Source organism: Pongo abelii, chromosome 9 (genome assembly GCF_028885655.2).
Source record: "Pongo abelii isolate AG06213 chromosome 9, NHGRI_mPonAbe1-v2.0_pri, whole genome shotgun sequence".
Classification (NCBI taxonomy): Eukaryota; Metazoa; Chordata; class Mammalia; order Primates; family Hominidae; genus Pongo; species Pongo abelii.
In genome coordinates this window covers 62,351,559-62,368,742 of record NC_071994.2, presented here as the reverse complement: position 1 = coordinate 62,368,742, position 17,184 = coordinate 62,351,559, and the positions used below count along the sequence as shown (strand labels likewise).

General features: G+C 40.7%; 1 protein-coding gene across 6 annotated transcripts; it reads right to left on the bottom strand.

The window, feature by feature from the left end:
- Positions 1 to 1,949: 1,949 nt before the first annotated feature.
- On the bottom strand, positions 1,950 to 17,184 carry LOC100460063 (vitamin D 25-hydroxylase). Of its 6 annotated transcripts, none has more exons than XM_054525934.2 (5): positions 12,666 to 17,184; positions 7,507 to 7,648; positions 3,953 to 4,585; positions 3,048 to 3,377; positions 1,950 to 2,231 (listed from the first exon to the last, which is right to left on the bottom strand). In XM_054525934.2, exons 2-5 carry the CDS (start codon positions 7,526 to 7,528, stop codon positions 2,056 to 2,058), a joined length of 1,161 nt encoding a protein of 386 aa, XP_054381909.1. In that variant the 5' UTR covers positions 7,529 to 7,648; positions 12,666 to 17,184; the 3' UTR covers positions 1,950 to 2,055. The 6 variants fall into 6 exon arrangements, with proteins under 6 accessions (XP_054381909.1, XP_054381910.1, XP_054381911.1 ...); XM_054525935.2 differs by having other exon boundaries at positions 12,719 to 17,184; XM_054525936.2 differs by having other exon boundaries at positions 12,918 to 17,184.

The window sequence follows — 17,184 nt, the reverse complement described above, 5'->3', positions numbered from 1 at the left end:
AGTTGTTTTGCCTAGTAAAACTACCTTAAAGTTCAACTTAGGCTCTTATAGCAGATATGACACTAAGTAGGAGGCCCTGGGATGAGAGATTTGCTGTATCAAAGAAAGAACAAAGACTAAGGAGCAACTTGAATATGTTTGTCAAGATTCAGGAAGGTTGGGGCAGGATGTGATGGCTCATGCCTGTAATCCCAGTACTTTGGGAAGCCGAGCTTGGAGAACTGCTTGAGCCCAGGAGTTCAAGACCAGCCTGGACAACTATCTCTGAAAAAATAAAATAAAATAATTAAAGAAAGATTCAAGAAGGTAGGTTGGAAAGTTGCTTGGCTTAGCAAGTGAGGCAGACACTATAGTTGGTCTTCTGACTCTTCTCTTCATAATTATCCGTAGTTTTGCTTAGATAACTATACCACCCATATGTAGCACATGTATTTTGGGAGAAGACAACTCCATCACTACTTCTAGTAGTCAGGCATATGTTCAGGCTAAGTGAACCATAATTACACTCACAAAGCATAGTTTTAAATTAATGGATGGGCACATAACTCAGAACCTACAGGACACAAAAAACAGTTTTCTGGGGGCATCTGAAAAATTCCCTTGCCCTCCCAGAAACGATCTAAGCTTGCTTTCTCTGTATGGAGGTGGGCAAAGCACATGTGCTCCATGAGCTAGCCTTACGATAAAGCTGGTATCATCTGGAAGGCAAAATTCAGAGGTGGAAAGACGCAGGATCTTTGATTACACCATGTAACATCTAAGCCACACAGACCCTAAAACTTCCACCCTTCCTCCAAATTTCCCTTTTATTACTTAAGTGAACTTGCAAGGATTTTCTTTCCCTTGCAACTGGAAACATCTGAATATATCCAAGATGCAAACTCCTGATGTATAACACACAAACTTGAAACTGTTCAACAGCTAAGTCCAAACTAAGGTTAAATCCATATTCTTAATAGAAGTCATTGTTGTGTGCACTGACTCTGAGGCTGCAACTATTCATGAGCCATGTTACAAGAGCATGTACCCGTAATTTAACAACTTTAGAAGAAATGATGATGTAAAAATAGCTATAAATGGGTCAATATACATTCCAGTTTGTTTAGGGCAGTCACAATTTACCCTTGTTGTCCTGACATAATTATGAATAGGACCCCATTCACTCTCAAGTGTCCCAGTTTACACAGTTAGCCTGTCTCTAAAGCATGTTTTTGGATTTGAATATAATTATCTTTAGAAAAATAACACTAACCCATGGAAATGCCTAGAGACCTCTAAAAGATATAAGTGAATTCAATCTTTAATCCTTGTGATTGGTTTTAGAAAGAAGTGGTGCCAGGGAAAATGTGCCAACAAAGATTCAATAGCCATGTATCATTTTAAATTTTAAATATATTATTGTAATGTCCTATCTACTTAACTGCTATGAAGATGGACACTCAGGGTCACACAGACCTTCATTTATAAGAAGAGTGACACAGTTCTTATGAAGACAGAGCAGGGAGCAAGATATGAAAGCACTGGCAGGCTCTACATTAAACACATATTTCTTCTGCCATCTCCCGCCATATCTAAAATACCTCTATAGTCCAAACACATTTATTTGGGTTTTAATTTCTTCTGTAGTCCTCTATTAAACTGGACTGGTACCACACAGTTTATTAATGACAATACCTAATCAGAAGGGAGCTGGTTTCTGGAACCAAGGACCCCCAGGACAGAAGCCAGATGGAGTCAAGAAGGGTTGAAAGTACCTGGTACTAAACAAGATGCTCTGCTTAGGGCGTCCATGTCCCTTCTTAGCATTTTAAGCAGCACCCATCATTTGCACCTTTGTGTGTCTCAACAGAGAATTTTACCCCAGAAGTCATAAAATCTTGAAAAACAATCACGACTAGTGCTTGTTTCTGCTCTAGTACTATTTTAAGACACATCTGTGTTCATTTGGCTTTATGATGCTGTGACTTTTATTCTAATACACACATTGATTTGATTAAACCAAGTTCAGGGATAAGGCAAATATACATCCTTGTTCCCGAAAACATCCAGGCACTTTCAGCGTCTTTCAGCACAGATGAGGTAGGGTTGGGGCTGCAATGTCATGCCTAACCTGGGCTTCAGATCTGGAACTAGTTCATGTGGAAAATGCAAATGAAACCTCTGAAGCAATGCTGTAAAAAACAAGAACATTTCCATCCGAGCCAACTGTTCTCCAAGACAATGTCTTCTCCCTAAACAGAAAAAGCAGATATAATAATTTTTTAAACCCACAGTCTTTACCAAAATTAATGTCTAATATTTGGGTGTCATTCAGGAAATCTGGAATTTAAAGAAAGTAAGAGGGAATTATGTTTATTAAAGGATTTTCTTAAATCTCAAAGAATAGAAATTGACACTTCAGCTCCCAGAGCCCATTCATTTACCTCCTTTTGTCAGACTACGGACTTTTGTAAGACTTTAGTTCCATTTCCCACTTCCCTCCCATGCTGCAACAGAGCCTAAGATATGCCACAAACGATCTAATTTGAGGTGAGACATTTTGCTCAAGAAAAGTCCACTTCATTTCAACTAAGTGTGTATTCTTCCCCAATGAAGGGGAAGAGTTTCTAGTCCATCTTCAATGGGTCTTGTGTACCTTTTCACAGAAGAAGCAATATTTTCCTAATTGAAGATGAAGTACAATAACCAGAAGCCAAGAGAGTGAGATTCTAGTTTTAGTTAAGTGACTATATATTTTCCCTCTCTGGGTCTCAGTTTCTCAAGCTACCTGCTACCGACTTCTCATTCCACAAGTTTTGAAAAACAGTTTTAGAAGAAGCCAGGGGTTCTCAAAAGTTCATCTATAGTTAATAAATTAAGGCTTATATTAAGCCAAAACAGATGTTAATTACTTCCAATTAAATCATTCTCTCCTGTAAGAATCAGTTCTGTGTTTTTAGAATTGGGATATTTAATTCTATAGAAGGATGCTTCAGATTAAGATGCTATATCTAATGAATTATCATTATCCTTTATTCTAAAGTTACGCCCTGTGAAAGTTCTCTTACCTAGGGAAAAAGGAACCAAAGCGTCCTTCTTGGCAAAATATCCACTGCTGTCCAGAAATCGCTCAGGATGGAACACTTCTGGGTCTCTCCAGTACTTTTCATCAAAGTGTACAGAATAAAGATTTGTAATTACTGTTGTGCCTTTAGGAATGGAATAACCACGTACAACTGCATCTTCAGAGGTTGCATGGAAAATCCCTAATGGAACTATATTACAGAATCTTAAAACTTCATGCAAAACTGCCTCAGTATAAGGCATTTTGCATTTGTCGTCCCAAGAAGGCTTCCCATTGGGGCCCATAATTAAATCAATCTCTTTCTGAACTTGTCCTGTCAGAGAAAAAGTATTCAAGTTATTATGCAGTTCTTAGAATTATAGCTGAAGTTATTTCCCTCTGGAATAAAATAAAGGATAACCTATAACAAGCCAATAGGATATAGATACATCCAGATTCATATTTTTTATTATCTGGGCATTCTATTGAAATATATGCTATATATCTTGTACTAACAGTAGCCGGTGCTCTGGGTAGCTCTATTGTGAAAGACATAAGTAATAAGAATGAACATTAAACATACCTAGAATTGGAGTAAGAAAAAGAGTAAAGCATAAAATTAGTTTTTAAAATTCTATCAGAGTTCAGATTCCAGCTCTGCCACTTGCAGACACACAGTGTTTTTTCTCATTTATAAAATGGGCATAATAAGACCTCTTTCAGAGATTTTTTTTACATGAATTGAGATAATAGATTTGAAAACTCTTTTTGTAACTATTAAATATTTCTATACTTGGCTGGCATAGCAGGAGTTCCTAAAGAAAATGTATTGTGCATGGCCAAGACTCAAAAACATGTATGAACCCTACATGTAAGGATAGACCCTGAGATCATCAAGAGAATCCTCACCTTGAATATTAGGATAAAGGGCCATGAAAAGAATTGCCCACCGTAGCACATTGGTTGTAGTTTCAGTTCCAGCAATGATGAGTTCACCCACTGAGAAAATTAGATTTTCTTTGGAGAAAGTAGATGATGGGTCATTTTTACCTTGATCCATCTCATCTAAATAAGCATCAACAAAATGCTGAGGTAGCTGAGGCTTTCTGTTGACTGAAGCTTTTTCAATGAGTCTGGAGAGAAAATCATAGACTACAGCTGCATTTCTAAACAGCTGTTGATGTTTTCCAAAAGGCAGGATGCCAATCCATGGAAAGGCATTATACAAGAAGACTGAGGCACTGGCAGCTAGTTCCACGTTTTCACTAAATAACTCAATCATGTGCTGAAAATCGGTGTCTTCATAAGTGAATCGTTCTCCAAAAATGATCAGATTAGTTATGTTTGAAACAGCATTCGTTATTAACTGTTTAAAGTCAAAAGGTCTACCTTTGTAAGTTTCAATAGCATCAATGAAAAATTTGGTTTCTTCCAAGATTTTAGATTCAAAAGACTTTTGGCCATATCCAAAATATCGAAAACTGTTTACAGCTAATCGTCTGTGATCGACCCATCCTCGGCCATATCTGGAATTGAGTAAGCCTGAAAAAAAATATTAAAATATTGTATAATTCCTACTTCTCTGTATCTAAAAAATGAAAGGGAACAAAATTTTTTTAATGGACGGTTAGTCATCCTTCTCCAAATTATCCTCCTATATAACTACATGGTTGGGTCCTGTTCTCAGCAACTCATTAGCCAGAGTATTATAACAGATAAAGTTTTTCTACTCCTTATCTGTGGACTGGCAGAAAAGGCCTATAATGGCACCACCACAAGAAGCTAGTCAGTCTTGTGTAATTTAACCTGGTGAAATAGGCCCAGGTGACTATATTATCCAACTTTTACTTTAAGCCTAATTTACCAAAGACAAATGACCACATGGTTCAATGGACAAAGTTTTACGTTAGACTAAACAAACACCTAAAAAATCATCCTTCTAGGATTAGAAATTTTCTGCTTAAAAGAGAATGGAGTTTAGAAAATAAATTTCCTCCCGTTAAAGGGATATGGTAGACAATCAAGTAACTATGACAGGGGCAAGGGTACTCTGAATGAGCTGCCAATATAGTCGAAATGCTGAAGTCAAAAAAAGGGCAAACATGAAGCTCAAACTTTTCTAATGCTGATATTGCCTGCCTTAAAATTTCAGAGTCTCCACAATGTATCTGCTGTTTTGATGTGGCTACTAAATTTCCCCCCTTAAATTAATTCAACATCTTCAGTGCGCATATTTATGCAGCATGCACTTTACTCAAAATTTCACTCATTACTGGGACACAGTTGTACCTCTGATAAATTTCACATTGATATGTGATTCCCAATGTTGGAGGTGGGGCATGGTGGGAACTGATTGGCTTATAGGGGCAGATCCCTTATGAATGGTCTTACAACATCCCCTTGGTGATAAGTGAGTTCTCGCTCAGTTAATGTGAGATCTGGTTGTTTAAAAGTTAAGGACCTCTCCCTACTTGCTCTGTTGCTACCACTCTTGCCATATGACATGCTGGCTTTCCTCAATGCCTTCTGCCATGATTGTGAGCTTCAGTAGAAGCAGATGGCCTCAACAGAAGCAGATGCCAGCACCATGCTTCCTATAAAGTGTGCAGAACCATGAGCCAATTAAACCTCTTTTCTTTATAGGTTACCCAGCCTCGGGTATTTCTTTATAGCAAAATGGACTAACACAACCCACGATGAAAAATGTCACATTCTCTTGTGTACATGAGGTATATACAAAATTTACATTCCAACAACTTATTGTGCAATAATTTTTGAATGTAGAGCTTATTAAAAAGTTACTGTAAGGGGGTCATTAGTGCTGTGTAGCAATCTTACATTCCCATAGTCCATTCTTTTTTCTATACTCCCAGATGACTATTCATTCAACAAATATTCATTTAACATGTATTTGTGGAACACCTACTATGTTCCAGGCAATGTTCTAAGTGTCAGGAATGTATCAGGGAACAAAAGAAGCAAAGATCCCTACTCTTACAGAGCTTAGACACTAGTAGGAAAGACAGACAAAACAACAGATAAATTATATAGCAAGTAAAAAGATATAGGGTAGTCAGCAAAATGCTCACTGAGAAGATGACATCTGTGTAAAGATTCATAGGAGATGAGGAAGTGAGACAAGCAAATACCTGAGGAAAGACCACTGCAGTTAGAGGGAACAGCTAGTGCAATGGTGCCAAGATGAAACCAGCCCTAGAGAAGTATGTACACATGGGATATATACACAAGAAGTTACAGAGGAGCACTGTTTATAATAACCCTACACTGGCCAAGCTGTGTGCCTGGGCATGACACTGGGCTCACCCAAAGGGCAACTTTTTCCCATTCACACAGTGGGCTAATAGTGGCCATGATTTTCTACTTCCAAGGTCAGTACATAGTACCTTAAAACAACACATAATTTTCTACCTGGTTTTTAAAAATCTTAAGTTGAATGCTTTATGATAAAAACAGTCTAAACAATAAATTTACAGCTTTGAAAAATATATACTTTGTCTCAAATATTACTGTGATTGCATCATCTTTCATTTTCATCGTCTTTTTAAAGGTCTATTATAATTGTGGCTGCTGCTTTGGTCTAATTGTTTGTTTTTTATTTATATTACTGCTTTCAAGTATCATTATACTCTGGCCTGAGAATTCAGTCTTTTACAATTTGTGCTTTCTCTGCATTAGTTGATCTCCTTTGTGATGTAATATAGGATCTTAATTTTTGCCTTTTCAACCAATGTCTTTAGTTTTTGCCTATGTAAGCAAGATATTGTTAAATTTTTATTTGAAATTAAATGTGAAACTCAGAGAATTTAGGACACAACTTTAGTAAAAATTCTTATACTATTAACTATTAAAACCACTGTATGTGATCTGAACATTCTATTTTAGGCTGTCTGTTGCTGCTTTCTTCTTACCGATTTTGTCAACTTTCAGTCTTTCCCCCTTGTTGAATATGGAATCCCCAACACTGATCAATACTAAACCATACATAATGCTAGTCCTTTACAGAAACCATGCAACTCTACACTTACTAATCACAGTGATTAGTAGTCAAGAAAGCTGCTTCAAGTTCTGTAAGCTTATAAGTAAAATGATAATAAAAATGTCATCAAGTACTCAAGACTAGGTTCAAAAGGGCACTTCAGATTCAAGTGCAAGTATGTGTTTATTCCTAACTTGTTTCACAAAACCTGCAGATGTTATTAGGTGCTGATTCTTTAAAACATTATTTATAATACTTATTAGAGCTGGACCACAATAGAATTAGCAATGTACTGGTCTAAAATATGAATGTAGTACAGCCTGAATGGTCCTCAAATACTAGGTTCTGTAAACAGTTTCTTATTAATCAGTACAAAATAATCCCAACTCTATGCACTAAAACTTAAAATAAGAAATGTGATTTAAAATAGCTTAGTAAATCACTAAATAGGTGCAAATAAACATACCTCCCATTTTTGTCATCTTCATGAATAAAGGAAGGCATGGTCTGTCTGCAAAAATTTCACTTTGATGAACAAGGCATTCCTTTACTACATCATAGCCATTTAGAACCACAGTTGATATGCCTCCAAGATCTAAACTGAATATCTTTGAGAAGAGAAGAAAAACAACATTTAAATGGCAGCATGTATGGAGAAATATAACCATGGAAATCTACAAGTGGTACGTGTGGCTCTTCCAGGATTTGTTACGTCCCTGAAAATATAGGCAGTTATTACTCAACTGACAATCTTCAGAGTGCCCTCCTTCTATAAGGCATGCAAAACTGTGTGATTTCATTATGCCATTCAGTGCCTAAAGTCACAGTCTTACCAACAGTATAATGAAAAGGGTACTGAACTTGGGAGGCCTGGGTCTAGTTTAAGGTTTGCCATTAAACAGATAAAAGACTCTGGGCAGAACACTTAACCTATTTGGGCTTCAGTATTGCCATAGAAAATATATTTGATATACATGCTCTTTTATGATTCATTCTACCTCAAAATGTTCAATGATACCTAGGAATCTCCTTCTATTTCCAAGATGGATGAGGCTAGCGAGGGAGAAGATTGTCAAATACCTGAGAGACAACTTTGAAGTATAAACATATTGTAACTAAGCCCATTTGTATTTGGCTCTCTGTATTCCACAAAGTGAATGAAGAGGGCTCTATGGGGAACCTAACCTTGGAGGAAAGGCATTTACCACATAGGTTAGGTGGCTGCCTCTCAGTTAAGGGGAAGGCAAAACAGGATCCATTCCATGCCTTGCTGGAGTTGTCTGCCCTGTGCCTCACCCCAGGTTCATTTACAATGTCACACCTCCTGTAGTCTATTCTAGTTAACCCAATATAAGAGGCCAGTCAGTGAGAGAACGATATTCCCTTATCAGTGGAATGTAAAGATTGCTTATTGCCATCCTTTCAGGATAGCTTTTTACAGCCAAAATACTGAGACAAGCCTTATCCCTGTGCAAACAAGTCAAGGAGATTTAGCCATGGCACACACTACTTCAGAAGGAAACAGGAGGCTTAGCAGAGAACAAAAGTTCAGCAGAAAGTTATATCAGCAAAGGTCATGAGGACTGCCAAGTGGTAACAACTAACCAGCTGAGTAATGGGGCCACCAGAGTCTTTGGCACACGGGTGGGCTCTGCCAAGTGAGCACTAGGTATATCCAGAACCTTGGGAAAAGAACATGGACTGCCTGCCATAAACAGTGGTATTAGTCAAAAGTGACAGTAGAAGAGTTCTAAGTAAAAGGGAATGGCTACCAGCCGAGCAAAGTGGGGACAATGCAGTAATGTAGTCCTATTAAAGGAAAGTCTCTTCGCAGAAGGGAACTTTAGCAGAGACAATAAAAAAATGCCATTCCACAAGGATAGTAAAAGAACCATGAACTTAAAGTTGTGTCACTATGAAGGCAGAACAGAGGGTAAATGTATTTCAGGATAGAGCTTCAGGGTAGAGCTTCAAATTGTGGACACCAGGGATCATAAAAAGCAAGGAGGAGCCATGGCTTGAGAAAGTTATTACACAATCCACCTTTACTCAAGAATCTGAAATAGTCCTCTATTTGAGGGTAGAACTGGAGAAATTTTTACTTGAACTAGTATGTATTCCTGTATACAGTTTTCAAGGACTTTTGGTAAAGATTTGTGACTCAAATTGTGAAAACTTATCCTTAAACTGCTTTGATCTATGGAAGGGTACAAGATTAGCTTATATATTCTTTGATTTATTCAATAATTTTAGTGCCAATTATGGGCTAATTATAATGCTGGCAGAGATGTAAACAGGAATACACAAAACATTTTCCTTGCCTTCTAGATCACTCCATGATCTTCAAGTCTCTTTCCCTCACCCAAACCAGCCCTACTCATAATTTTTCACTCTCCCAGTTAATGACCACTCCATACATCCTTCAAGTTGTTAAGGCCCAGGACTTTGCAGTCACCCACACTGACTCATTATTTTCTTCCAAACTCCACATCCAACTGCTCAGCAGTTATGCTGTTTCTACCTTCAGAATATAAACAGAATCAGACAATTTATTATAACCTGCAGGTGACCGGTCTAAGTCACCTGCATTTCTCCCTTATGTTATAACAACAACCTCCTAACTGGCCTCCCTAATTTCATCCTTGTCTTTTTACAGGTAATTCTCAACGTGGCATTCTCTTGCTTTATGGCCTTTGTTCTTGCTCTTTTCTTAGTCTAGAATGTTCTTCCTTTTGATATTCCTATAGCTTGTTCCTTCATTTCCTTTAAGTCTTTGTTCAGATGCTATCTTTGTGGTGAGACCTGTTCTGATTAAGCAATTTAAAATCTGACCCACTAACATTCTCCATTCCCTTACGCTAATTTAGTTTACTTCCTACTCTGTACTCTTTGAATATATTATATAATTTACTTGTGTTTATTTATATCGTCTGTCTTCCCCCCACTAGAATATAAGCTACATAAGGGCAGGAATCTCCGTTTTGGTCACTGCTATATCTCTAGCACCTAGGACAGTGCACAGCATATGACAACAGAAATATATGTTGAATTAATGTATAGTTGTAGAGACATACATTTAAACATATTATTATAACATCATGGGCTAAATGCTAGTAACAGACAAATGTGCAAAGTGCTGTTGATGAAAACCATTAAGTGACTGCCACACTTTTCAACCTTTGCTTGGTTTGTTTCCTCATTTGGAAGGCTTCCCTTGACTGCCATACTACCCTAACCATACCAAGTCTTTAGGGACCATCCTCCATGATGCCTTTCTTGGGGCACTCTTTTTCTCTCTGCTTTGAACCACACATGGGAGCTTAGAAGCTCCCATGGCACGTATTTAACACTATCTTGAACCAGAAACATTCATATTCTTGCCTTCTGCCTGCGTGCTAAATTATAAACTCCTTAGGAGCAGTGATTTCATCTTTTTCATCTTTGAATCCTTACACAGAATCTCATTCAGTGCTGTGCATAAAGTTCTCAATAAATGCTGTAAAAATAAATTAATACGCTGTCAATTCTACTTGCCTTAATGGAATTATTTTATTGTCCTGAAGTCCATTACCTGAAAATAATCGATAAAGCCACTTGTATTGGCTTTGCTAGCCAGGGAATGCCTCTTGAAATCTAGACTAAGATTAAAGTTACTGCAGAAATTTAAACATTCAGAATGAATCTCCAAGGAAATGGTACTTTTCAGTGTGATACACTTCTATTTAAGATTGCCTTTAAAATGAATATATAAGCCCTGAGGACTGGCTGTTTAACTTTCAAGAATCACAAAGCAGAATTGAATTCACAGACTAACACAAAGGTGGGTGTCACTTGAAGTGACTGTTTAAAGTCCAGTTTTTTTTTGTTTTTGTTTTTTTTTTTTTGTTTTTCTGTGAGCATACATCTCAAATTTAAAAGACAGTGGAAAACTAAGATTTTATTTAAGTCCTAGGTACAACTTTCCAGAACCTTTCAGAAGCACAGGAGGGAACAGTCTTCTTCAACTTCCAAAAAAAGGTATAGTATTTTAACAATTTATACCAACTTTGAGACTTTGTCAGAATTGGAAAATATCTCTAAGATAATGGGAGATCTTTAGAGATGTTTCACACCAGGATAAAGATCAAATGCTGCTGTAGCCTAGAGTTAATATGTTTGGTGGTTATCAACTAGATCTAAGGCATAGTGAGGCAAACAATGTCCACTCTTTGATGCATACATTCTTTTTCATTTTTGCTCCTTTCAGTTTTTCCCCTGCCCCATTGCAGCTAGTAACAGTTTGGCCCTATTTCACTTGTAATCAAGAGCTCTCTCTGTAAAGAACCATGGTTCCCTCAAACAGTGGTACCAGCAATAAAACTATGATAGGTGACTTAGACAACCCCCTGCCCAAAAGAAATATTCATAGTAATACAGAGTGTCTTTCAGTTCAAATATTTATGTAAGAAAAGCTTAATTCCCTTTTCTGTGAGAAACCATTTCAAATAACTTGTTTAAAAATACTTTCAAATTTGGAGGTCGAACAAATCTGTTCTGTGTATAGAAACTAATAACATAGGCCGGGCACAGTGGCTCACGCCTGTAATCCCAGCACTTTGGGAGGCCGAGGTGGGCAGATCACGAGGTCAGGAGATCGAGACCATCCTGCCTAACCGAGTGAAACCCCATCTCTACTAAAAATTACAAAAAATTAGCCGGGTGTGGTGGCGAGCACCTGTGGTCCCAGCTACTCGGGAGGCTGAGGTAGGAGAATGGCATGAACCCAAAAGGCAGAGCTTTCAGTGAGCCGAGGTGGCGTCACTGCACTCCAGCCTGGGTGACACAGCGAGACTCGTCTCAAATAAAAAAAAAAAAAAGAAAGAAACTAATAACATACACAATAACCAAGAACATTTGAGTAGCACTTTATTGTTTTCTGTTGTTATTCTCACTACCGAGATGAAAAAAAAAGTAAGACTCAGAATAGAGGTCAAGTTTTTTCTGGCAGAAGACTCGATCTCTAGTCTTATGCTTTCAAATTTTATTTCTCTAGAATATTATGATGCTGTGTACCAAGATACCAAAGAGATCAAATATATTACATGAAAATCATGGGAATAAACTCAATTCTAGGAGAACTGCAGGTTGGAAAATAAGATCTAAGAATTAGACATACTTTTGTTATCTCGTCCAGCTTCCCTTTAACAACGTTAACTATTAGTAAACCACGAAAGGAACGTAAACCATTAGTGACTTTCTATTCTAGAAACCTAGACCAATTCCTTTTTTTTTTTTTTTTTTTTTTTTTTGAGACGGAGTCTGGCTCTGTTGCCCAGGCTGGAGTGCAGTGGCGCGATCTCGGCTCACTGAAAGCTCCGCCTCCCGGGTTCACACCATTCTCCTGCCTCAGCCTCCCGAATAGCTGGGACTACATAGGCGCCCGCCACCACGCCCGGCTAATTTTTTGTATTCTTTTAGTAGAGATGGGGTTTCACCGTATTAGCCAGGACAGTCTCGATCTCCTGATTTCGTGATCCGCCCGCCTCGGCCTCCTAAAGTGCTGGGATTACAGGCGTGAGCCACCGCGCCTGGGCACCTAGACCAATTCTTGTAAAAATTGGCTTAAGTAAGGATTTAAGGTCAAACCTGAAATACCACAGTTGCCAAACATCCCTGTACTTTTCCTTCAAAACACTGACCACAGCCTGTGGCCGATAATGAGATTAGTTTTCTCTCTCCCACTCATCTGCCAACTCCTTAAAAGGCTGTATCTGCCTTCTTCACCGCTAGCGTCAGGCCTGTAGTTGCATATAAATAAGTGTAATTCAAAACAAAACAGGTGAGCTCTGGCCAGGACCCGTGGAAACTCCTGCCCCCTCCGGACGTCGGGACACCCACACACAAGCGGGGGTCGCCTTCTCCGCTGCCAGTCACAGGGCATTTCCGTGCTGCTTTCTCCTCCGCAGAATGAGGAGGAGCGAAGTACCGACCTCACCGGCTGGTTGTGAGTTTTAAGTGAGTCACCAAGTTGGCAGTGACAGTGGCACACAGAAGGCGCCTTTTAAGTATCTGCTAAGGGACCGTTCCCAGCCAGTCAGAACAGCATTGCCATCTGCGCTGGAGGACCCCCGCAGCAGATTTTAGTCATCAATTCATTCACGCGTTCACAATCGTTTCCCAGGGCCCGCTTCTCAGTCAGGGGCGTTCCCCTGCGTTCTCCATTCTCACAGCAAACGCCTACACCAGTCGTTCGTCGACTGCAGACACCGAAGAACCTGCTATTAACCATCTAGAACTCAGAACGCCTTGATTTTCCGACAAGCCGCGTGCAGCTTCCACAGAGCTGCGAGGCCGACTAGCAAGACGCCCGCACCTGAGGGCAGGCGTCCACCCTAGACCTGAAGTGGCCGCGCGGCGGGCGGGCCAAACGGCGCAGGCGCAGGAGAAAGAGCTCGAGCGGTAGCGGGAAAATCAGGCCTAGATCGCCTCGGGGCCTCGGCCCGGAGTGGGTCACCGGCAGGGGCAGGGCGTCGAGGACTTCTCCCTTCCAGACCCGGGAAGCGGGTGACCCTCAAAGGGCAGCCGGCACACGGAGAGGTCCCAACTAGTCGGCCCAGGAGCGGCCATAAGTCCAACCAGGAAGGCCCTGGCCAGCCCGGGCCAGCCTGGCGGCCCTCCCTGCCCGGGGCCCGTCGGGGCTGTACCTCTCCGTACACCTGGCTCTGCTTTCTCATGTAGACATGGGGAAGCTCGGATGAGGCTGCCAGGGAATAGATGTTGCCGATAAATGGCAGCCCCGGCGGCCCCGGGGGAAAGCCCATCGGCCGCCTCTGCTTCAGCAGCTGGCGGACCCCCAGCGCGAAGAGCAGCAGGAAGAGCGCGCCGCCGAGCGCCGCCGCGCCCTCTTCAGCAATCCAAAGTTTCCACATCGGCCGGTGCTGGGGGTGCGAACTCCACCGCAGCCCTGAGACCCAGGCACTCCCTCCAGCCCTGCCGTACTCCCATTGGCAGGATACCCTCAGGTCCCGCCCTAGCTCCGTGGCCATTGGCTGGCTGAGTGAGCGCTCAGGCCCCTTCGGGACAACTACCCTCTAGTTTTGCGCGGCTAAGAAGTGGGCTTTGCGGAGCGGGTGGCCGGTGCTACCCTTTGGAGGTGGCGCGGCTCTAGGCGGAGCAATGAGCCAGGAGTCCGTTTTCTAGAATGTTGACACCAGGGCATTGACGAGGTGTCAGGATGGCCTCACTCACTGGGCTAGGCGGATCCTGCCTCTCTGGGGCCAGCCCTTTCTTAAAGTGTCTTTTTAAGTACCAGGTCTGCTTATTTCATTTCAGACTAGGAAAACTGGAGAGATGATCAACACAGCAGTCTTTAGCTGAACCTGATGCTTTTCAGAATTTCCAGTAGAAAATTGACCCATCAGTAGTAAAAGAAAGTAATTTTACTGTTTTGTCCTGTTTTACTATTTTTCTCCTGTTAATGTATTTTTGTGTGTGATCTTTTAATAATTGTGATGAATGAGCAGTTTATGTCATTTACTCAGTTTACCTATATTTGACCCCTCTCTGGTCTTTCCAAACTGATTACTTATTGGCAATCACGGGACTCTTGTCTGCACTTGTTCACGGAGAGTATTTACTATTCAAGATTTCTGCCTCCACTGCCTGGAATTAAGCAACTGATTTCATATTATTCTTGCTAATTCTGTTTTTATTCCTGTTTTCTATTGGACAGTTCCTTGCAACACAGGACTTACTGGGTTTGGGACTCTTCTAACAGCTGCCCTGTAATTGTGATTTAGCAGTGGCATGAGTTTTATGGTCCTCATTAGCTTACGGCTCATTCACACAACAAATATTTATTGAATGTCTACTATGTTTCCATGTCCTAAGCAATGGAGATACATAGGTAAATAAGAGCAACAAAGTCCTTTCTATAACTTACATTCTTATGAGAGGGAAGAGCAATGACATGGAAATACAATAATTTTCAATAATCATAAGCAAACAAAAAGTGCGTTATAGAAAACGCCTGGTGGTTGGGGAGATACTTTAGCAGGCGAGGGCTGTCAAGGAAAGTCTTATTAGGAAGTTGACATTGGAACTGAGATCAACTGCTAAAGAGGTGTCTTTGTTTCCTACTACTGATGTAACAAATTACCACCAATCTGATGGCTTAAAACCACACGAATTTATTTTCTTACAATTCTTGAGGTGAGAAGTCCAAAATGAGTCTTCCAGGGCTGACAGAGAGGTGTTAGTGGGGCTTCATTCTTTCTAGAGACTGTAGGAGAGATTCTATTTCCTTGTCTTTTTCAGCTTCTAGAGGCTGCCCACATTCCTTGGCTTTTGTCCCCATTCCTTCCTCTTCAAGGCCATTAATGTCAGTTTGAATCCTCCCAACATGGCTGTCTCTCTGATTATCTCTCTTCTACTTCCTTCTTCCACTTATAAGGATCGTTGTGATTATATTGGGCCCACCTGGATAATCCCGACTCAAGGTCAGCTGATTAGCCCTTTAATTCCATCTGCAACCTTAATTCTTCTTGCCATGAAACATATTCACAGTTCTAGGAATTAGTATGTGGACCTATTGGGGGAGGGGAGCATTATTCTGCCTACTAGAGAAGGGAAATTTGAGGCAGATATGGGGGAAAATATTCCAAACAGAGGAAATATCAAGGGCAAAGTCTTCATATACTAAGCAAACCTTGTCCTCTGACAGTGTTTCCAATTTCTCTACATCTCCCACGCAAGGACACTGCGGAAGTCAGCAAGTTAGTCAGGCCTTTGAGTTTTTCTGTTTAACTGGTTTGTGACCATCTCCAGGGGCTGAAGTTACCCCCACAGGTATGTGTCACAGGATCTGCAGCCACAGAATATCTACCTACTGCCTATTACAAATGCCTATTAAGAGATACCTTAAAATTCTTATTAATCAACAATCTTCTAATAAAATGAAAAAATAATTGTGAGAGATCATTACTAAATTTGGTCTCTAATTTCTTACCAAAGGCCAGTGGAGATGACACAGGATGGATATTGGGACTGTGGGTGGGAGGCAATGCTGCTGAGGCACCAGGAGCTGGGGAATATCACCTATGGGATGCCTGAGATCAACCCTGCCTTTGCAGCACCAGGAGGCTTACAGTTTTTGGTCTGGCCACAGCTGTTATACAGTACAGGTACTTGGTTTAGGAGTGGGCCCCCTGCCATCATTTATTTTCAGAAAGGATTAATTTTCATTACAAAAATATCCTCGAATTCACTTAAATTAAGGAACATTCCTTCTTTGGCATTCTTTCCCTAGCTACATAGCAAAGGAGAGCTGAGTTACCCCGAGGCAGCCATTTCTGACTGACAGCACTGATGAAATGTTTCCCACCCCACCCTACCCCAGCACCCCTTGAGGGATAATAGGTGGGGGATTCTCAGGAATAACTATAAGTCTTTCAGGACACAGAGCCTTCCCTGTAACAGTTTATCATGTTCTCTCAGCTCAATAAGGAGAAATCCCTCCCTTATTCCCCCTCCTTGCATTTGCTCTTTGAGTGATAGAAAACAATCAGTAATGTTTGTCTATGGCTTTTATCATGACAGGAAGGTTTAGGGCAGCAGGAAGTTAAGTATTTCACTGTTTCATGGCTGAGATCTCATCTTCAGTACTCGGGGTGGAATGGGTGAACACACTGTATAGGGCTTTGCCATTTCTATGTGCAGAACAGTAATGGTTTTAACAGAGAACAGCAATGCTGTGCCAGAATCAGAGCCTCTTTCTGGGCCTTTGGGAACTGAACTGAAGCTCCAGGACTCATCCTGAGGGGCAGTATCAAGTGAGATTCTCCTGGGGTCCCTTTCTGTTCTTGAATGGCTGCAGCCCTGGCCTGGGCTGTGGGTGTTGTCCCAGAGAGCTCCCCACTCAGAGTGATGCCATCAGCGCAAATGTCCCTCCTTTGCACGTTCCATTATGTGCATTCTCAGTGTGTTTCATCAGAATTGAAGGAAGTGAGAGTCAAAGGAAGTGCCAAGCTGAGCCATACTGGAGGCTGAGCTAAAAGAAAAAAGTCGATAATACTGATCCTGCCTTATTAACAATTTGATGTCTTGTTCATAATGGGTTTTTGCCTCAATTTTGATTTTAAAGTGTTGCATTAAAGTGTTATCTTGC